A 21,981-nucleotide genomic window follows, 5' to 3' on the forward strand; every position below is an offset into this window, starting at 1 on the left:
TTTAAAAGCAAATAGTGAAGTAGACCTGGGATACATTAAATTTTTGTTTAACTTCTAAGTGGATTTTATGATACACCAAAGCAGTTAGACCAGTTGACTGCATATATCCATTTCCTTTCTAGCCCTCTAAATTAAAAATTAAAGTTTTTGGGGAAAAAAACAGTGACTTGTTTGTTTGTTAGTTTTTTTTAGGAGCATTTGACTGAAACTGTGGTCAGTTATTGGAGGATATAAGCTATTTCTTCAATATACTAATACATTGTTCCTGTACTGGAATTTCTATAGCAAGAAACGTCAATTATAATCTGTTTCTTTTATTATCAACTGGTTCACACTTTTAGAATTCCAGTGTTTTAAAACTCATTGTTTTGCCCCCAACTACACGTTCAGGCCCTTTAGGAAACAGAGTTTGCAGTTCCATACTGATTTGATTCCCCTTCCTCCCCCTGCTGATTTATGTTTTGTGTGTTGATCCTGCTTTGTCTTACAAACAGTGTATCTCACATCCAGCTCGTATCCTTTTCCACTGATTAGGCTGCACCTCCCAGAGCAGAGAGGATGGCTGTGGATCAGGACTGGAGCAGTGTTTATCCAACAGCAGCTGCCTTTAAACCTGCCTCTGTGCCTCTCCCAATCCGAATGGGTTACCCAGTGAAGAGAGGAGTGCCTCCCCCAAAAGAAGGCAACTTAGAACTTATTAAGGTAAGACACATGACGTGGGTGGGTGGTAATTTTAATGTCAGTATTCACTAAAGCTGCACTGCTTTGATTGGGGTGTTTGCATTGGAGACTGTTTTCTCTTATTAAATAGGATGATCCTCTTTAGTTTCTAAATGAAATGGCAACAAAGTTAAGTAACGAATGAAATCTGGAGACTTTTTTTAGGGTGATCATGCCTGTGATTTTTGTACTAGGGCTAACTGAAGTCTGTTCCTAAATCAGACTGGAGTACTTATCTGAATATCTTATTCAGCGTGTTGTGTTACCTTAACAAATGTGAGAAGTGTAATCGGATTTCAGTCATGTCCATTTACTTAGGAACAGACAAAAAGCCATTATTGTGCTAACTCTTAATGTGTCTGTTTCAGATTCCCAATTTTTTGCATCTTACTCCTCCTGCAATTAAGAAGCACTGTGCAGCTCTTAAAGGTGAGAATGTAAATGTGTGTGATCAAGTAGAAAGTGAGACATGGTACACTTGTGAAGCTGGTTATTTGTCAGGCTGTGGCTAGTACTGTCTGCTCTATTGCTGCTGCCTGGAGTTACCCAGGTGGTTGGCAGATGTGTCTTAGGAGAGCACCCCAGTAAGACTGAAATTTTACTTTTCAATGAGGCCCTGCCTGTACTGACGAGTTGATAGTTTAGTGCCTTGAGGAAGGTGAGTGATGAATGTGACAGAATTCTCAGAAGACTGTCTGTGATTGAACCAGAGTTCAGTCAGTGGCCATTCTGGATTGCATTTAATGACCAAAAAGCTATTAATACTTGAAACCCTCTGTGAGAGCAAGGTCTGCTGGGGAGATACAGGATCTGCTGAAGACCAAGAGAATCTCTGCCAGCCAGCAAGAGAACCTAATGAGGAGGTTAGACTAAGGAAGCATTTTATATGATGAGGGTGGTGAGACACTGAAAGGGCTTGTCCAGAGAAGCTGTGGGTGCCCCATCGTTGAAGGTGTTCAAGGTCAGGTTGGACCAGCTTTGAGCAGCCAAATCTAGTGCAGGATGTCCTTGCCCGTGGCAGGGGGTTGGACTCTTTAATCTTTGAGGGTCAATTCCAACCCAAACCATTCTGTGATTGGTTTGGCATCTGGAGTACTGTATCCTGGGTTTTGGGGAACCCAGTATACAAAAAGGATTAAACCCAGTAAAAAGATAGATTACAATAAATTTGGAAAAAAAACCCAACCAAGCAACAACCAAATACACCAGCAGGTATTATTTGTAGTGTTTTCTCTTTATTATACAGATTTCTGCACTGAATGGCCAAGTGCTCTGGACAGTGATGAGAAATGTGAACAGCATTTTCCCATTGAAATTGAAACTGTAGATTATGTTTCTTCAGGGACGTCTATTCGGAATCCCAAAGCAAGAGTGGTGACTTTAAGAGTGAGTAGTAATTTTGGTAAACTGCCTTTGTCTCAAAAGCCTAAATACTTGTTTTTCTTCTCAAAACGTGCAAGTATGATCTGCTCTAAGGAAATGAGGGAAATGGTTTCCTCAAAGTCAGAATAAATAAAAAGCAGTGGATTTCCTGAAGTATTCTGCAGAATGTTAGAACTGAGGTCATCAGGTTATGGGTATGTATTTAAGTTGGCTGTGATATGAGCAAAATAGTGTACCTTCTGAAGAATGTCCTTGTAGAAAAGGTTCTCCATGTCTTGCTTAGATCTTCTCATTGCTAATTTTTTGACCCTGGAACTGCACAGGTATTGAAAGATGGGTCATACGAATGTGGCACTATAAGTGTTGAGTTGGCAGGCCTCCAGGCATCAGTGTGTATGCAATAGGCACAGCAGCCTTCTCAGCATAGGATCATGACACATTTAAGGTTGGAAGGGAGCTCAGGAGATTTAGGCATTATGTGGGTGTTTATTATGCATGTATATGTTGTTTGAATACTCACATTATTCTTGCCTTGTGTTGAGACTTCTGATGTGATACAATCAGAAGAAATTCTGCAAACACATCCTGAATAGCTGTCCTTGTAATTCTTAATAGAAGGTGTGCCATACTGTCTCAAGTATTTCCAAAGTGGGGAGATTGGATTTATCCAAGGAGTTAAAATTGTTTTCTCTTGTACTTGAAGGTTAAACTTTCTAACCTGAATTTGGATGACCATGCAAAGAAGAAGCTTGTTAAACTTGTAGGAGAGCGGTACTGCAAGGAGACAGATGTGCTCACAATTGTCACAGACAGGTACAGTTACTAGAAGGAAACAAAAATGCTTGTACCAATGGTCACTGTATAGAAAGGGCTGGGTGTCTTCCAGTAATACCAGCTACTGTCTTGGTGAATTCTTACATTTTTAAGGCTAAAATAGCACTTAAACTTAACACTGCTCCTGTCATTAACTGTTAAAATCAGGTTTTAAAGGAGTTCAGACTTACGTGTGTTGGATTCCAATTTGGCACAGAGGGCAAAGAAGTTTTTAATGTTTCCTGAAGATTTGTAAATTCTTGGATTTTGTAGATTTTCCTACTGAGTTGCAGTTGCCCTTTCGCCCGTGTTCTTAATAGTCACACCACCAAGGTGTTATTCTTGGTTGGGTGTAATTCAGAAATGCGTGTGATTTAAACACACATTTCCCTAAGATTCCCTGCATTACAAATTAGAAACTTAGATGGTGATTTTTAACATCTTGTTCCAAAAAACGAGCTTTGTTCCTGAATTTTCAGGTGTCCCCTAAGAAGACAGAACTATGATTATGGCATGCACCTGCTCACAGTTCTGTACCACGAATCTTGGGTAAGCAGTTTGAAGTAGCTCGTGCTGCCTAATGTGCATGTACTCTCTGTCATAACTTAAAGTCAATTATCTTGAGATTCTTTCCCTCTTCCACCTCACTTGTCTTCAAATTCAACCAAGATAAGTTGCCTATGTTTGATCTTAATTCCAGAGTCAACTTAAGAGTGCATTTCTCTAACTTCACAAGTGCTGTTTTGTTGTTTCTAAACGGTTTGTCTCTTTTAAGACTTTAATAAGAGATTCTTTGCCAGTGCTTTGCTCCTCTCAGCAAGGAGCCTAAAACTGACCCTGAGCCTACCAGAAAACACCTTAATTGTCAGGATTCCTAAACCTCTGATGTGGCATCACACTGGGCTGCCTGTGCACAATATTCAAATATGAATTTAGTGCACCCAGAGAAAGGGTGTGCTCTGTGATTATCTCCCGTCACCTATGCACTTTTAACAGGGACTGTGTTTAAAGACAAAACCAAGTCTGTTCCAAAAAAACAGAGGGGTGTGTTATCACTTAAAAGCTGTGAAAACTGAGAACACAATATCTACATTTTGCCTGATTCCAGACTTGGACCTGTTGCTTAGAATATGTCTTTTCTTGGGCTCTTCCTGGGCTAAAAGTAAACAATGGCTGTAATTTGGAAATGTTCTGTTTCCAAAAGCTGACTGCTTTTCTGAGCTCCCTCCTGATCAAAAAAGGGGCCTCCTCTGCACCTCCTGTTAGTTTTAGCATTTCATTGTGTCAGTGTTAGTGTCCTGAAAAATATAAAAAAAATTTCGTAACTCTTTAGATAAAGCAAGTGTAATGTAAAGTTTTTCATAATCATTCATGATACGGCGTATTGGGAATTTTTCCCCTGTAGCTTGTTTTGTTAAGTGGTTTTACATGTCAGGTATCCAATGCAAATGCATGAAAGGTACTATTCCAATTTATTATTAATTTACTACAAATTTTAAATAGACCTCTAAGTATAATAAGATATCTTTAGACTACAGATCTTCCTTTCACAGTGAACTCTTCAGACCTGTCTCTTGTATTTTTGTGGCTAGTTGTGTAGGTTATAAATATTGCCTTCAACCATTTTACAGGCATTTTTTGCAGAAAACAAGTTAGTAGTCTGAAATAAAATTAATGTTGAAAATCCGTAGCAATGTTTTGAATAACTTAAAGTTGAGTGTACTGTTACTAGTCACATTGTTTGAGACAGGCAGTGAAAGCTTTCATCATCACCCTATTTCCATAGATGTGCTCTTATTTATATAAGTTGTACCTGATTTGCTACTAAAACTCACTCTTACTGTTTTCAGTTCTATAGTACTTAAATTAATTTTCCATATTCAGCATTTTTATGAATTTAGGTGTTCTCAATTTTGGTCGTTGCAGTGGTGATGTTACAAACACACTTAGGAGGATGAGCTGTATTTCCCTTTCAGTGAGAGCTGCCCTGAAGGATACATTTTGTAATTGTAGAGTACGTCAAATTAAATTAATTGTGAAAGGTAACATTTACTCCAGATTTCAAGAGTTTTGTGCTCATGGATGTTCCTCTCCCCAAGAGCATTACATTGCATTACAAATGTTAAATTAATGACAGATCAGGATTGCAATGACAAGAGGGTTAGACACTGCTCACTTTATTAATTTCAGCACGAACAGCACGTCTGTGCTGTGCTCTGGCATTAATTAGTGATGGCAGACAGGGCTATATGATACTGCTACGTGTGTGTTGAATATGCACAAGTCTCCTGCCCCTTTATTACCTTCCAACCTCCCTGTTAATGTTTGATGAGTTTGTCAATCAGTTGTAATTGTCTTTGATTTCCATGAAAAATTAATGGTTTCCCGAGACACGGTTTTTTATTTTGTGTGACACGTTTTGCTTTGTGGCGTGGTTTTTTTCCCTCCATGATCAGTGGTAATGCCTTTTAGTGACTTGCTGAAAGGGAGTTTTGTAAACCATAAGCAAACAATGTGTGGTTTATTTTAATTTGTACCAACTTTATTGTGGGAGGGCGATGGATGGGGACTGGCCTGCCAGTTAGACAGTAACATCAGTCCTGTTTGCAGAGCTAATTGTAAGATTTGATGACTTCCACAGCAGAGTAGTCTCACACTGTGTGTTAAAGCAGCTCTGATGTAATTGAATAAAAATATGAGGGCAGTGAAGGAAAGCTGGATGTATGTAATTTTTACCCTCAATCCTGAAAACTTTGCCTAATATCTCCCTCTATACATGACAGAATTTATGTTAATAACTGTATTTCTGTATTTTGTGAATTGGCAAGCATGTATAAAAGGCAGAATTATATGCAGATATACATCAGGAAATGTAATTTCAAGTGTAATTATATTTCAGTTGCCAGTGATGCACTTCTATTACAGTTACAAGTGGAAGTAGATATCAGACCTATGAGTTCAGTTATCTTTAAAACAATCAGATTTTAAAACTTAAGAACGTTCATTTATTTTCTTACTCTAAAATACTTGGAGATCTCTTGCTTCCTATTTAATAGTTTTCAGGTTAATAATGAAATATTTGTGTTTATTGGATTTCAGAATATATTAATTAGACTTGCACTGAGTGGTAAGAACTGAACTTATCTTCTTTGGACTTCTTTTGTGATTCTTTTCAAATTATCCCCGAGGATGGTGCCTGGATTGAATTAATCAAGGGTGAGATATATTAGGTAGAGTATTAAACAGCAGCTTAACCAGTTGTATTTCTGCTGCCTTTAAACGATGGTATTTCTGGAGGGCTGTAACATCACTTGAAACCTGGATGTATTTTCGTGGTATCAAGTGATTTTTAGAGAGTAAGAGTTTGCTGCCCTCGAGTGGTTAAAAGGATCATGGACTGATTTCTTCACTCTCAGCTTGGATTAATAGTTTATCCCCCAAAAGTCCAGTTCTGTTATGAGTTGAAAGCAGGAAGGAGAAGCAAATGGAGCAGGAAATCAATTGTCCAGTAAGGAAGAACATTCAGAGTGATTCAGGGTTTTTGCTCCAATTCCACATGATGTTTCAATCTACACAAATGCAAGAGGATGGAGGGTGGAGCATCTCAATTCTGCATTATAGATCTGGGATCTTGAAAGAGTAATAAATAGTTGCCCATGGATTTTCTGTTCTTCAGTACTTCTTAAAGTACAAGGTCTGATCTGACATATTAGCAGTAGATATTTGGTAGATAGTTAATGCTGCACAAACTTTGGAATTTCTTGGTTTCTCGAGTAGTGTGGTTATGGAAATCTGATAAATTATTCAAGGCCCACACTACCTTTGCATTCCTTTTTAAACAAAGCATTGAGTGGAGTGGCAAGGCACCGCACTGGTGGGGTGGCAAGTCTGTCTGCATGCTAAATGAATATTTTAGCTTACTATTGGTGATAATCTTGAAATCCATCGTATAGCTTTTCTTTAGACTTCATTTTTTTCAACTACAGTTATTTTAGGCCATTAAAAATAACCACAATTCTTAGCACTTTGGGTCGTGCCAGTAACACTTAGCAGCAGTAGAATTTTGCAGTTTCATAGTAGGAGATCTTAGAAGTGTAATGTAATTACACTTACACTTAGAAGTGTAAGTGTAATTCCTTCCTAGAACAGGCCTTTCTCAGTGTGTTATTATAATATGTTTGTAATGCAGTGGTTTAAGTAATGCAAACTGAGGCTAAAGGAAGAGTGGACTCTAAATGTTGTAATATAAACTTGGTTTTGAAGCATGTGCTCACCAGTGCTCAAAATCTAACAACTTGTGAACCAGAAAAGGTAAAGGTAAAGGGGCATAATTAGATGTTAAATTTAATAAGTTGTCTCTGACTATCTGAATTCAAACATTTAGAATAAAAGGAAGGTTTCTCTGCTGGGAAATGTGTATTGTAGTGGAAGAAGGTTACACTTTTTTTGTACCTCTTGTACCACAAAGGATGAGCATTCCAGCAAAAGGTTGAATTAAAAATTGTCTTTGTACTTTTTCAGACCGTAGTAAGCTTTTTGCTTAAGTAAGTTTAAGTGAGTTTAAGCTCCTTATTTTTAGCTGGAGAAACAAGGCTTCTTTTTGATACATAAGTATAATTTTTGCAGCTGTTTAATTTTCAGTCTATATGTTGGAGTGAAATGAAGTCTTGTGGGGCGTAGACATTTAAAAAATGAACAGAAAATCACCAAAGAGTTGAACTCTTAATATCACTGATCTTTCTTGATGAGATCAGAATCTTACCTGATCAGCATTCAGAAAACAGAGTTAGATAAATACCTTACAAATGACCCTTAAGAGAAGCCTGGATTTTCCAGAAAATGCTGCAGCCACTCCAGCCCAGAGAACTGAAGTGTTGTTTTGGAAGAGGCAATTCAGGCAACCACTGAGGACTCTGGAGCTGGTGACAGAAGCAGAGATTAAGCTTGAGAGTATCCTGAAACACGAGAGCATCTCTTGCATGGAGTGCTATTTTTTGAGGCAAAGTTCTGGTCTTGCTTCTCTGCTTTTTCTCCTTTTGCTTGATACATTTGTACCTTACTGAAATATTCAGTCCTCCCAGTTTGTCCTGATTTGCCTTGACCCTCTAGAGGTCCCACCTGTCCTGTGCCGTTGCTCTGTCCTAGAAAATAATGTTCTGCTTATTCAGAGGAATGTATTTTAACTTACTCCACATCACCAAGAAATTCAGATTTTTCTATGCAATCTCACGTGATAAAAATATGTTTTGCCTCTCTACAAATTTCTGTTGGCATTTCTTTGTAAGTTGCTAACTAAGTAGTACAAATGAAAGGTGTATTATACCCAGAGAGTCTGTAATTGTTCTGGCAGTTCCTCTTGGGATTGAAGGTACCCAATCATTTGGAAAATGTTAGCATAGCTGTCATTTTTAACCTGAAAATCTAAGATTATGGTACCACACAGAGTATCTTTTATTTCAATGCAGTACTAAGAAATAGGTGCATTTATTCCAGGCCATACAGAGTTTGAAATTTGACTTGGAATTTAATGAACTTTCCTTCCCCTCAAAAAAAAAAAATCATCCCACTAAAGTACTTGGTCTTTGCTAAACAGCATTAAATTTTAACTATTTAAACCATTGACAATAAAAGTAGCTAATGTGAGTCATATTTTTAATTGCCCCCAAGATTTTTATGTGCAACTTAAAAATTTTATTAAAAATGTTTTTCCCAAAAGAAGCACCAAAGAGCTGACAATTTTAAGCCTCTGCATCACTGTGGCAGCAAAATTGTGGAAGTTAAACTGGCAGAAAAAACCCAAGCAAATGGATGGTGAGATGCCTGCTTAAGTGATGCAAAATGCTCCCTTTTTTTCTGTACTTAAAGGTACAATATAAATTGAAGCTTTTTGTTAATGACTTAGATGTAAAAAGCAATTTCACTGTCTGAAGTATTGTTTGAGCATTCATACTCATTCAGCATTTCAGATTAAGCACAGTAAAGGCTTGTAAACCTCCCAAAATACTGGCTTGTACTGTACTATAAAAGATTTGCTTAGAAACAAATCCTTATTCTGTTTATGGCATTAAAAAATAATTCTCTATATTTGCATAAGGAAGTATTAAAAAAAAATGGCTCTTCTGTACCTCTTTATCAACAGGTTTAGATCTTTGACTTTATATAAAAAAGTTGTTTTCTGGTGATTTTTTAAATTTGGTTTTGGTTTTGTTCTTATTGTAAGTTTTGGTAAGAGGCAAAGGTTGAAATTATCAGCTGAGTGCATCTTCAGCCAGACTGGGTCATACTGACATTCTGTCTTCTGTGTGACACAATGAGGCAATCATATTTAGTGAATTCATTGAAGAAACATATATTCTTGATTTTTAACCTTGTTCACTAAGTGGGGATTCCAGAAAAATGTTACACTTGTATTCCAGTTTTTACGGTTTTATTCTCGTTTTTAAGACTCTTACTGCAGTGTTCACTAACATTTTAAATTTGCAGGGGACAAAAATAATCAACTAACAACATTTGGGGTGATGAAGACCTAATTTTGAAGTTTCATTCATAACACTTTAAACCAAGACTGCAACCCTTATAACATTCCCACTATTCAGAGTTCATGGATACCCAGGGTATATACCTTGTCTATCTGGGGTACATTTCAGTCGCATATATAAATCTAGGTTCACTTTCCTCTTGCAATAAATTGTGTTGAAAAGGTATTTTAAGTTTCACTCGATTCAGTTAGTTTGCAAAAACCTGATTTCTGCTCAGTTTCCTGTTGGTGATGTATGTCTGGACTGGAGGATAACTTTTCATTTTGAGGCATGGCCACCAACAGTGCAGTGATGGATACTGGCTTCTTGTAGCAGGGCTGAGGAATGGATTTGGAAATCTCCCCCTACTGTCAAATCCCTTCCTGCTTTCCCCCTCACCCCCCACCACGTAGTCAGATTTTAGTTTAAAATCCATTTGGACAAATCACTCTGCTGGGAAGGATTCCAAGAAAGAAATGCTTCACAGTTTCTTTAAAATCTCCTTTAAAATCTTGCTCTGTATTGCCCAAAAGAGGTGGGGAAAGCTTAATCTGTTTATCAGGAGGCATCTCCAAAATCCTCTGAGTTAATATGTGCAGAGCAGGATTGTCCCAAAGAGATAAATGTAATAACTGTAATTAGTTCTTGTTGTCTCTGCTATACCTTAGAGGTGTTTAAAAGGCTCACAGTGATCTTTTGTTGGAACTTCAAACATGAGTTTAGGAGTGACCAGAGGTGATACCCATATTCCCTTACTCCTGAGAAACCCTATCCCTGTGAGAAAGGCTTTTGCTTTAAAATTCTGTCTAGTTTGGGAAAAAAATGTCTCAGACAGTCATGATGCAGAAAAACAAGGGATATGCAAACCAGGATGATGTTGTTAATTAAAAACTATGCCAGTCTCCACTTTGTATGTCAGTATTTGTCAAACACACAAGGAATACTTTACTATACACACTTGTTCCCAATTGTTTTGGCAATACAGGCTGCAGGACTTCCTTTTGTTCCTTTTTCCCTCTCTAGAAATTGAATGAGATTCTTTTACTTCTGTGTTGTATTTGCGTCCAGGTTTTCATGTCAGAGCCTTTTAACGGTGGTATTCACTGCTTCTGACTAAACATTTGGACTCAGGGATTTAAAAGACAAGAAATTCCATTTACCAGGTGCAAGATGCAGCATTTGGTGAAGTATTTGAAATTCAGATAGACAGATCCAAGCACTCAGGGTTGTAGTGGAAAAAAAAGTCTTGGGTCTTAATGAAAGGTTATTAAATATTGTGGTTTCACTCTAGCAACCTTGACAATTAGTGGACAGAATACTTTAAAATAAATGAAAAATCAATCCCAACACTCCATCCCCCCCAAAAAAAAACCCAGAACTTGAAGCCAAACCCAAACAACAAAGGAAAAAAAATCTCTACAGTTGCAAGGTTTTTTTTGATTCTGCATAGCATAGTTAAAAATTTACTGAAGAACCCTTTCTGGTAAGGGATTTAAAAAAGGAAAAAGTGCATATAATGTAAATGCTTTGCTATAAGGGTTTTTTGAACTTATTTCCAGAGAAATGCAAGTTTTATTTAGACATGATTTTATAACAATTTAAAAAAAAACCCACCAGAAATTAACTCAAAATACTTTAAATTGTGATCCTTGAAATAATATAAGGATACTATGTGTTGTTTACATCAGTAAAGTACTAAGTAATTATAAAAATAAATAAGCATGTGTAAAAATCTACCTCTGAAGCATATATATATTTACCAAAGTACAATAAAAATTAAATATACAAAAATAGCAGGTTATAACATCTGAAATATTCCTTAAACAGTCTGTGAAGGCCTGCTGGAGAAATGTTGAAAGACAACATTTATAAAGAACAACTGTACCAGCCAAGTATTTACAGGCACTGGGATGGTGTCTTCTGTCAGCCTTCAACTTGTGATCCTGTCTAATCTTGCAGTGCTAATTAGGGAAAAATTAGCACCTTGTGGATAGAGATTATTTTGAAGAGCAGTTTGTTTTGCAGGAAGAAAAAATGGGTTATTTGGTGGTGCTTTTCCTTAAGAGTCCCAATTAAAATATTTCCCAAATGGTGAAGGGTTGCTGTCTTTCATCATTAAGGTTACTTGGTATGGACTGTCTCACTTCATGTCTTAACAGCCAGTGTAGACATACCAAAATCATATGCTAGGGACTTAATAAATAATAATAACTGCCTCCAGATCTTGAGCATTCAGGGTTATTTAAAATTTATTATTTTTACAAGGTTTTTTGTTATTCACTGTGTATAGTCCATAAGCTTTTCTTCCCACTCTGACTTGCCCAGTTATACCTGCCAGATCCATAAAGAACTTGGGAAGTGGGAGGAAAGAAACTCCTCCTGCTCATACAGGCTCGAGTTACAAGTGTTGTACCTTAGAGGAGGAAATACCTCCCACAGTGAATGTCTTTTGTAAAGTGAATTGATATGAGAGAGAACCTTCTTTGAATTATTGTAGCTTTTTGTTTCAGTCTCGAGGAGTTTTTTTAACACAGTGTATATTTTCTTTCAGAAAACTGAGAAGTGGGAGAGTGAGAAGTCTGAGGAAGACATGGAAGAGTATATCTGGGAAAATAGTCGCTCTCAGAAAAATGCCTTGGACACACTGCTTCGAATAAAAGCCTCAGAGAATGTCAGTAATGTCTCTAAGGAAGAGCTGCTTGGATCTGAAGTGGTTAAGAATTACAGAAACTCTGTAATTGCACTTAAAAATGAAGGTGAAACAGAAAGTAACATGTCTCTGTATAAGGAATCTGTGAAAAAGCTGTTGAATATACAAGCATGAGAGGAGACTCTGTAGGTACACCTGATCATTATAGAAATATTAAGCTACTGTTAATATTTCTTAGTGATATGGATATATAATTATTCAGAACCTTAACCAAAAGTGTGAAACTTGATGTTGATAATCACAGCAGTAATCAGTTTTCTCTTTACTGCTCAATTTTTTTTGTAAACATAGTTGTCCTGTCCACGAATCTTGTTCCTTGAATAAAGTATGTTTGGATTCACATTGGTCACTTGGACATTTTATTCTGTGTTTGCTTTGCATGGGAGATCCTGTTTCAGTCCTCTGCTTAATCACACTTTGATTTCTCACACAACTTTTTAAGGTATATAACTTAGAGCAACAATGTCAAAACTTAAGCTCCCAGTTCCATTAATTAAAAGTCTGAAAGTTAAGAACTCTAAACTTTCTGAATGCTTTTCAAATGTCACTCAGATTTTTCTCTGTCTTTACTCCCTGTCTGTAAAATAAAGATAATGTGTCTAAGTAGTTTTAACTTTTGGAGAGGTGTTGAAGCTCCTGGGAGAGTGTGAGGTACTCACTCAGCTGTCACCATGAGGGCTAACAAATACCCTAAGGAAAAATACCTGTCTCTAAAATGGTGGAATAAAATGAGGTAGAAAATGGGATGGTAGTGGGAATGTGAACCAGCAGTTGTTGAGAAGATCCCAAAGCACATGGGGAAAGAAGAATGATGAGAGTTGCTGAAAGTGAGAGCTGGTGAGTAGTGAGGTATGTAGCTAAATAGGAATGGACTCAGTCTTGGTGCCCTGAGGCCTGCTGAGTTCTCTCTTGAATCTACCCAGGCTTTTCAAGGGAAAAAAAAATTGGTTTTAGCATCCAGCTTACTGGTATGCAGCACAGAGAGAGAAATTATATGGATGTTTAGCTTATATTTGGTAATTTGTATTTGAAAGGCATTGATTTGAAACACTGGAATCACAGGCAACTTTTATTGCCTTCTCAGCAAAAAAACGAAAGCTAAACAAAAATCCCCACTTAAAAATAGCAGCTTTTAGGACATAAGTAACTCTTGCCTTTATTGTACCTTCCTGGCTTACTAAGATTTCAGCTTAGAAAGTCATTTCCTGGCAGGGGCAGAGGGAGTTAAGGATTCTGCATACCTCTGAAAGAACCAAACACGTGGCCCTGCCAGCAGCTCCTGGAGAGAGAACAGTGTAAGAATAAGGACATAGAGAAGTGAAGGGGATTGATTCCTGCAGTGTTCTCTGTGCCTTGACTCTCTCGCTGCCAGGGTTTCTCATTGTCTGGTTTGTGTTTACATACAGCCACAGAGTGCATGGATCCCCACTTCCAAAACACTGTCAGTTTTGGAAGGGTTGTTTTGTCAGTTTGGAAGGTCAAGATTGTTTTCATATGGTAGGAGGCCGAGTTTAATGCAGCTTTTTACTTCCTACGAGAATTTGCCAGAGCTGTAGCTAAGACTGAAAATGCTTGACCTGTAATCCCAGTTTTGCACTTAGTTATTTAGTGGTCCTTCCTATTAGATTTGTATTAATGTGAAGCTTTAGCAGAAGCTTGATATGGGGGAAATTTCAGCTGTTACTAGGTTGTTCCTTCGTTCAAGGATGTTTAAAATTCTCATTTGAAATAGTACATCTGTGTGATTCCAGATCTTTTTTGAACAGCCGTGAAACCAAAATTACTGAGGAAGTAACTGCACTTTGACTCAGAGAGTGGTATGGGTGGTGCCTGGAGTTGTGCCTGGCTCTATTCCAAAGGCAGTTTTGTTCTAGTGTGTACACAAGGGAAATTTGTTTCCTTAATTAGCTTTGTCAGTGCTTGCAGAAGGACTGGCATATGAGCAAGTGTATGTAGCAACTTCTCTTTTGCAGTGGCATGTCTTGTACAAGATTGTCAAGAGTAATGCCCTTAAGTGTTTTAAAAAACCTCATAAGCTTGATTGTCTCCATAAAATTGTCATTTACTACTCAGGACATGTAAAATACCTGATAAAATCCTCTCTGCAGCAGAGGACAACTCAATTTTCCTTTGCTCTTCGTAGACTTTGAATGGACCTAAGTAGAACTCTGGAAGTCATAGTTAAAATAACAATTTGATGTTACTAATTCTGCTGTCTGGTAGAAAGAAGAGCACAGCAAGGGAAACTGATTTTTTATTTGGTTGTATCACAGCTGATTCATGGAAAACTTAAAATTCACAGGCTCCTACAGCTCTGTCTGAAGTGTTCAGGCCTCCCTTAAGTACATTCTATAAATGTTTCAATACAGGCAGGATAAAAGGTGACTGTCTGTATCAAAGGCAACCTGGATGCTGTTTTGAGCTCTTTCTCATCTTGGAAGTTTCTCTGTGGTTTTGTGCTTCTCCCTCTGAACTGTTTGTGTTTGAAGGTGACAGTATTTCTCTGTAATTAATGTAGAATACCTGGAGCAGTGGGATCTTAACTCCAGTGGGAGTCTCAGTGATGTATAATATAGCACGTGTTTTTATGAAGTAAATGACACATCTCTATTTTCCCACTGAAATGTAAAACCTGTGAAGAGTTAGAGATTAACAGACTTCCAGGTTAAAACACCTCTACAGGACAATAATAATTGCATCCTTAGCAATGCTCACTTACTAACATATCACGTACATTATAATACAAATTAATGACTAAGGTGTGCATCCCTCTGCACATACCTGTGTGAATGGAATACTGGTGATGCTTAGTTTCACTGGTGCTCTTGAGGAGACTAATCTTTCTTTTACCTCCCATATAAACATTCCAAAGAGTGGACACTTTTACCCTGTTTTCAGGCATAGCTAAATAAAGACATTGCTAAATAAAGGGACAGTTGCCTAAAAAGGGATGTGCTGTCTGGACAAACCATCGTCTTGCTTTCCCTCATACCTAAAATGTATGTATTTATTTTCTTGTGACTCTCTTAGTCTGTAATTAAATAGTTCTGCTATTGTGCTTCATAGAACCCTTTTCCTGCCTATTTTTTTCTCTATACGACCACAAACCAAGAAGATTCTCCAGAACATGATCTTACTTCAGTCATTCCATCCTGTCCCAAAAGCATTTGCACATAAATTTTCACTTTGTCTCATTTTCTTTTTCTGGTGAGTATTGAAGTCCTACATTATATTATTGAAGTCCTTACATTATATGACTGTACAGAACACTGTATTGAGGGTAAGTATTAAAGAAACATCAAGGTGCCATTAAATGCACTATACAGTCACTAATCTGGAGATGAAAAAAACATGGAATGACTGTAACTTGATGCAGTTAGTGCAGCTCATCAATTATCAGATAAAAGGTACTTTTCTGAGAGTAAAGGGAGGTGAAAAACCACCTTTTTGAAAGCAGATACTATACTACCTCTGACTTATTTCTGTCAAAACTAATGCCTCCTTGCAGAGGTTTGTGTTTCTGGCATATTAGAGTGTGTCCTGTCTCGGGAAAAGATATATTTGCTAGTCTTTGTGTTTGTAGGAATGTGTAAGAATAGCAGGTTTTCACTTTTTTTCAGGAGTTGATTTTCTTCTTTTTTTTTTTCCTGAATCAAGCTGCTATGGAGGGTCATTCATGGGAGGATTGAGGAGTTAGACAAGCTGGCAGAGGCCAAGCACCATTGAGTTTGCAGTCTGCAGGCTGACAGAAGATGCTCAGGTAGCTTGCATTTTAGATGTAAGTTGGTTTTAAAGTGTGTTTTCCTTGGTTACATGATTTTAAAAGTTATGGGGAGAAAAATAATTTAAAAAGCACTTTCATTGCAAATTGGTGTGACAGTGCTGGCTGAAGTGTGTTGGGGGAGAATTGTATGACAAAACATGTTTGTCATGAGTACTGAGTGAGATGAGAAGTACCACAACTTGACATGGAGCATGTGATTATTTACTGTGTTTGATCAGATTTGTGATCTGTGAATGTGGTAGAGGTCAAAACATGAACTTTGCAAAGCTCTAATTTCTTGGTGAAGACTTTATAAATGGAGTTAAGCCTGCTTATGTCATTAACAGAAGGGTGGTTTACTGAGCCACGACCTTTTCCTTCAGAATTTGAGAGGGAATTTGAAGTAGAGCACTGTACAAAGAAAATCCTGAGCCACACAGTCTGCAGCTCCTGGTCTAAAAAGGAGCCTGTTGATGATCTCAGTGTGAGGTGTGGAGAAAGGATATAAAGCACATTCCTCCTCTGATACACCTGTGCCTTTGTTTCCTAATGAAAGGAGTCGCCCCTGAGACTTTTACATTTTGGGGTCAGGTCCATGAAGATTACCCTAAGATGATGATTTACATTCTTTATTTATAGTATCACCACATTCATGCTTTGATATAATATAGAGTATCTTAGCTGCTTTCCTTTTGGTGTCAAAAAGCTAGAAAAGAATCCCTGTCAACTGTAACTCAGAAGAGCCCTTGGGGTCTCATCATTCTTAGTTGAAATTTTAATTGAATATTTAAACTAGATTCAGCCACATTATGAATTAGGAAAGTACAATTTGATGATAAAAGGCTGTTCAAATTTAAAGTATATCATGCAGTGGGCATGATATAGAGTAGAACTCTATAGAGTTTTTATCACTTTACACATAGGACTGCCCTTAAAAAAAAGTCATGCCTAATTCTAAGTTTTCTAACTGAAATAGAAGAATTTTCTTTTGTGTTATTTCAACTGATTAAATAACACTACCCTTCTAAAATGTTCTTATCTTGTGTCGGTCTCTCTTCTGTTACATACAAATTAGCATATGATGTCAATAAAATACTACAAAAAAGGGGGTTTTTAAACTCCAGTTTTCTAAGTTCCAGTGCCAATCAATGTGGACTAAAATATAATTTTAGAGAGGTCTTTTCTTCTGAAACCTGCTCAGCTGTAACTAGGTATTCATGTGGCCTTACAACCTCATCAGTTTAGTCTTTGAACACTGCATTAATCTTACTAATTAAATAATATTCTGACACACAGATGTTGTAATAGGTACAGCTGCAGTGAACCTGCTCTCTTAAGTTAGGGAAAGTGTTACACTGTTTGTTAGACATCAGTTGGCATCAGATTATGAACCAAAACACGCTTGAACACCTCTGAGCACACAATGGGAGCTATGAGTGTGTACTTCTTAGCTAAAGAGGCAGGGGAATTGTGTTTCATCTGACAAGAATTAAATTATAACTGAAATATTATAAAAAAAATCATTGCTTCTGTGAAAGAAATAAAGTGATACATAGGATGCATTTTTAAAAGCCCATTTGTTCCATAGAAAGGATGGTGACAGCGTTTTACAAATTACTTTTGGCAGTAGTGTATTTTATGAACTGCCTTGACATTTTTGTTCTTCTCCTTATGGGCTTGTACTGACCTCTCCTGCTGCTGCAGCGCCCTGTCGTGAGAGCAACGGTGCAACAGCAAAGGCAGAGGAGAGAAGAGCAAAGAACAACAGGAATCAACCAGACTCCCAAAGCTGACACTTCCCAAGCAGGTGCCTCATTTTCCGAAGTAGAATTCCTGCCACTGTAGCCTTTGGTTTCATTCAAGTGTTGCTTGCTGCCGTTCAGGCGAGGAGGAGTGGGCATGTGGGATACTCCATCAGCAGGCCTGGGTGTCCAAGGTGAGTGCTCAGTGCTGGTGGCTTGCCTGGTGCTTACTGAAGTTGTGCTTGTCCTCTTAGCAAAATGGTCACCTGTTGGAAAAGTTTCCGCCCTGGGATAAGTAGTGACTTGGTTTTTTTGGACCGTGAGGCTTGTGCTGCTGGAGGTGTGAGTGTTTGCTGTTAAGCCATGGCTCGTGGTAGAGGCTGGAGCTTGGAACAGAGGAGAACTTGACGTGGCATTGTGGTGTTGGCATCTTTCCCCCTCGGTGGGCTCTGTGCTGTTCTGCCTTTCGTATTCATGAATATTTGGCTCTTTGGATGTCAGTCTTTCAAAAACAAGAAGATCTGGATCAACCCCTACGAAATCATAACAATGTTAGTTTTGTGTGACAAGAGCTTGTCTGCACACCCACAAAAGGACTGCACTGGCAGGTCAGGGAGCCCAAATAATACCCAACAGCATCTTTTGGACTGGAGGCTGTGGGACACCTCGAGGGATGCGAGGGAAGTGCATTTTGGGATTGCACAGGACTTATTATGGGATGCTGGGGGAAGGAACCAAAGGTGAGGAAAGGGTGGGATCTAAGTTACTGGGGGTAGGGAAATCCCAGAAAGCTCTGTGTGTGTGTGATAGTCTGCACCAGCAACTGGAGGGAAGCTGCACCCCTGGGGCTCAAACATCCGGTGACAGAAACTGGGGAGACTGGGGTCCAGACTGGGCAGAATGAGCATCTCAGCCCAGCTGCTGGGTAGGTTTGCATTTTATATGTGTGTATATTTTCACTAATACATCTCCATCCTGTGAGCTAGAAAAAGCAGGATGAGGCTCTTGGTGCTACCTGTGGCTGTGTGTCTGCTTCATGTGTTTGGCTGTGTAACCCGTGTGCTCTTTGTGCAGATGCCTAATGAGAATAAAATTTTCAGCCTTGCTACTGCTTGGATCTGGGGACATTGGAGCAGTGGCAACCTCCACGCTCAGTCTCTCAGACCTGGCAGGGTACTTAGCCCAAATATTGGGCAAACAGTATTGATAAGTTACTCAGAGCATGAATCTTGAGAGCAGGGTGTATCTTCAAGGTTTTTTCTCACTGAGTGGAGAAAGGGGGGAAGTATTTTCAGCTGGAGGTACATAGTGAAGAAGGAAAAAACCCTTAAGCATTTTTACTTCAGAAGCATGTTACTTCAGAACATCTTCTAGCACAGCAGCTGACTTGGTATAATGTTAACATTTTCTCTAGTTGCTGTGTTTTCAGCCTTTAGAAATGAAGTGCCCAGTTACCTGTTGTGATGTTGTACAAAATGACATTGATTCCAGCCTTCAGGATGCAGCTTTCCAATGCTGGGCAAGACACGTGCAGGCAATTCCTACTCTCGTGAATGGCTCCATGGTAGAACACTGCTAGATTGCAGGAAACTACAATCCATAAAGAACAAAACTGAGCTTCTCAGAAGAATGACCATGGCATTTTGCACGTTATTATGTTATTTAACATCAGAGGATCATTAATACTGGGCAGCTCTGGCCAGATCCTATGGGAAGAGAGAACCAAATACTGTGGGTCTCTCATTATCATGCAAACTAATTGAGCATACAGTCAAAAAAGTAGAACTACTTATATTCTTTTTTTACATCTAGACCAGAATAGCCATCTGAGTTCTAAACGTGTCTCTGATTAAATAATAACTGATTTAAAGTGTATTGTTGAATGCCCTCTACTGTCTCTATTTTAGTTAAGATTGTAACAAATTTTTGCTTGACTATGTCAGAATATAAAAAGGAGATTCCAAGTTACCATTAATTATCTCTGTAAGGTATCCAGTCCTTTGTTCTGTGAGAAAAAGTTTGTTGTCCAAACAGGAAGAACATTGCTGAAATGTATTAAATTTTTATTTCCTCACATTATTTAAGGCAGAATTTGATTCTTCCCAGGAATGCTGATGGCAGTTATGTCACTGTCAGATTGTCAAGGTCATATTTTTGCTCATAATTCAAAATTTCATCAAAATTTATATTGACTTTTTTCAGTAACTGGTTCCTCGCTTTCATCCTCCATATCCAAAACCCTCTTCAAGTCTTGTGAGTTTTGAAAATTTAGGCACCACAGACATGCACTTCATGTATTCTCCTAAAATATACTCCTATAGCATACCAGTGCAGTGTGATACAAAGTACAGTATAGGGCTTAAAATAAACAATGATTTTTCTTATTTTTATTCTGAGTTTACAAGGCTAGGGAAAAGGGGTTGCCAGCTCAATAACTCCTATCATTTATTGCTATAACTTTATTGTTCATTTTAATGTTATACTTGGTTTGCACCACAAACATGGTGTGAACACAGAATAAGGGAGTGCTTTCTCCAAGGAAATGAATATTCTTGTATTTCAGAGGACAATTGTGTGTTCCCTCCTCTTTCTGATGCCACATTCCATGAAAAAGAGTGCTGCTGGAATCACTGTCACTGGTTGTTCTCTGCAGGAGTAGATGGTGATGAATACTGAAGAGTCATTCTTTTAATGTTGGCATTGTCTACAGGCTTTGCAACACAGACCTAAAATTTCAGAGCAGACCCTGAGATTTTCACATGTTTCTACTGTAGTCTCCCAAAAAACTCAGATTATCAATTTCCTTTCTATGGGACTGAAAATGGGAGAACAGTTACAAGGTGTCTCTGCTTTCCTGCCTCAAAAAAAAATACACAGATCCTCTCCCCCATTTCTTCTTCAAACAAAGGAATGTTTATATAAACATCACCCAAAATGTGTGATGTAAATTTTAACGTGTGCCGCGATCTTGACAATAAACACTCACCGTTCTTCAGAAGGCAGCAGGTTCTGCTGCACTGTTGGGGTGAGACTTCTGCATAAGCCTTCAGCACCCGGGCTCCCCTCCTCTGGGATTCCTGCAGGTCAATCAGGAGGCCTGGGAAGCGCCGGATCCAGCAGTTCTTGTAAAAGGAGGTGGGTGAGCAGAGCGAGTCGGACTCCACAGCCAAACCCAGCACCAACAGCACTTCTGCCACTGCCACCAGCACAACCATTGCCTTGGTGGGATGGGCTCAGTCACTGTGCACTGTGCTCCAGGGATGCACCAAAGGCTGGACCAGCCCTGGAAGAGACAATCTCTGGAGTGGTGAGGATGCTGCCAATTCTGACAGGGATGTGAGCCAGGGGATGGTTTTTTTCCAAACAATTCCCATGGTGCTCTTTGGACAGCTGCTGGAAGAAAGCAACCATTTTATGAGCTACATAAGATTCTAATAGTTACTATTGTTGTCCTCTAACTTAATTATTTGGAGACAGTTTTTGAGAGACAAAAGGCACAGGTTGCTTTTTGTCATTCAGAAAACGTGTTTCTTTGGACAAGAGTGTGTCTCTTGTCCTTCTGAGACCAAACCATTTTTCACCAATGGTAAACAGCATATTGTTTCACCTCACTTTGTTCAGGCACACTATTACACTCAACACAGGAGAAACAGCTCAGTTTAGTTTCTGAACACTTTTCGAATTACCTGGTGGCTGCAAATATACTTTCCTTCTTTATTAACAAACTGAACTGTCTCATTCTGTCTGCCAGCCAGAGGTAGAAATTTGTTCCCTTTCCCTACTCTGCTTTGATGGCAAGCACAATACAACTTTATTTACAAAGATCTAGGACTAGATGAATATGACTGGGGAAGGTTGTAACCTACATTCAAGTTATTAGAGAGTGTCCAGAGGAGGGTTATGAAGATGGTGAAGGGCCTTGAGGGGAAGCAGCTGAGGTCACTTGGTTTGTTCAGCCTGGAGGAGACTGAGGGGACACTTATGGCCATCTCCAGCTTCCTCACAAGGGACAGTGGAGGGGCAGGCACTGATCTCTGCTCTCTGGTGACCAGCGACAGGACTCGAGGGAACAGCTGGAGCTGCGGGGAGGCTCAGGTTGGATTTTGGGAAAAGCTTCTTCCCCCAGAGGGTGGTTGGGCACTGAACAGGCTCCCCAGGGCTGTGGTCACAGCTCCAAGCCTGGCAAAACTCGAGGAGTGGTTGGACAACACTCTCAGGCCCATGGTGGGATTGCTGGGGTGTCTGTACAGGGCCAGGAGTTGGACTTCAATGAACCTTATGGGTCCCTTCCAGCTCAGGATATTCTATGATTATGTGATCTCCAGACCCAAC

At 38.8% G+C, this 21,981-nt stretch overlaps 2 protein-coding genes across 2 annotated transcripts in view; one reads left to right on the forward strand and one right to left on the reverse strand.

The window, feature by feature from the left end:
- MRPS35 (mitochondrial ribosomal protein S35) overlaps nt 1-12,489 on the forward strand; it is a 13,991-nt gene extending 1,502 nt beyond the window's left edge. Inside the window, exons 3-8 of the mRNA XM_027702500.1 lie at nt 535-702; nt 1,089-1,149; nt 1,967-2,106; nt 2,807-2,916; nt 3,396-3,465; nt 11,986-12,489. Coding sequence (XP_027558301.1) covers nt 535-702; nt 1,089-1,149; nt 1,967-2,106; nt 2,807-2,916; nt 3,396-3,465; nt 11,986-12,258 — 822 coding nt within the window. The 3' untranslated portion in view covers nt 12,259-12,489. The remainder of the gene's footprint in view (nt 1-534; nt 703-1,088; nt 1,150-1,966; nt 2,107-2,806; nt 2,917-3,395; nt 3,466-11,985) is intronic.
- Nucleotides 12,490-16,831: 4,342 nt separating this feature from the next.
- On the reverse strand, nt 16,832-21,001 carry MANSC4 (MANSC domain containing 4). Its single transcript, XM_027702497.1, has 3 exons — nt 20,636-21,001; nt 19,105-19,239; nt 16,832-18,182 (listed from the first exon to the last, which is right to left on the reverse strand). The coding sequence occupies exons 1-3, from the start codon at nt 20,862-20,864 to the stop codon at nt 17,515-17,517; spliced, it is 1,032 nt and encodes a 343-aa protein (XP_027558298.1). The 5' UTR covers nt 20,865-21,001; the 3' UTR covers nt 16,832-17,514.
- Between the last annotated feature and the right edge of the window lie 980 nt (nt 21,002-21,981).

The sequence above is a fragment of the Neopelma chrysocephalum genome, unplaced genomic scaffold, assembly GCF_003984885.1.
Source record: "Neopelma chrysocephalum unplaced genomic scaffold, ASM398488v2 Primary Assembly neopelma1_188, whole genome shotgun sequence".
NCBI lineage: Eukaryota > Metazoa > Chordata > Aves > Passeriformes > Pipridae > Neopelma > Neopelma chrysocephalum.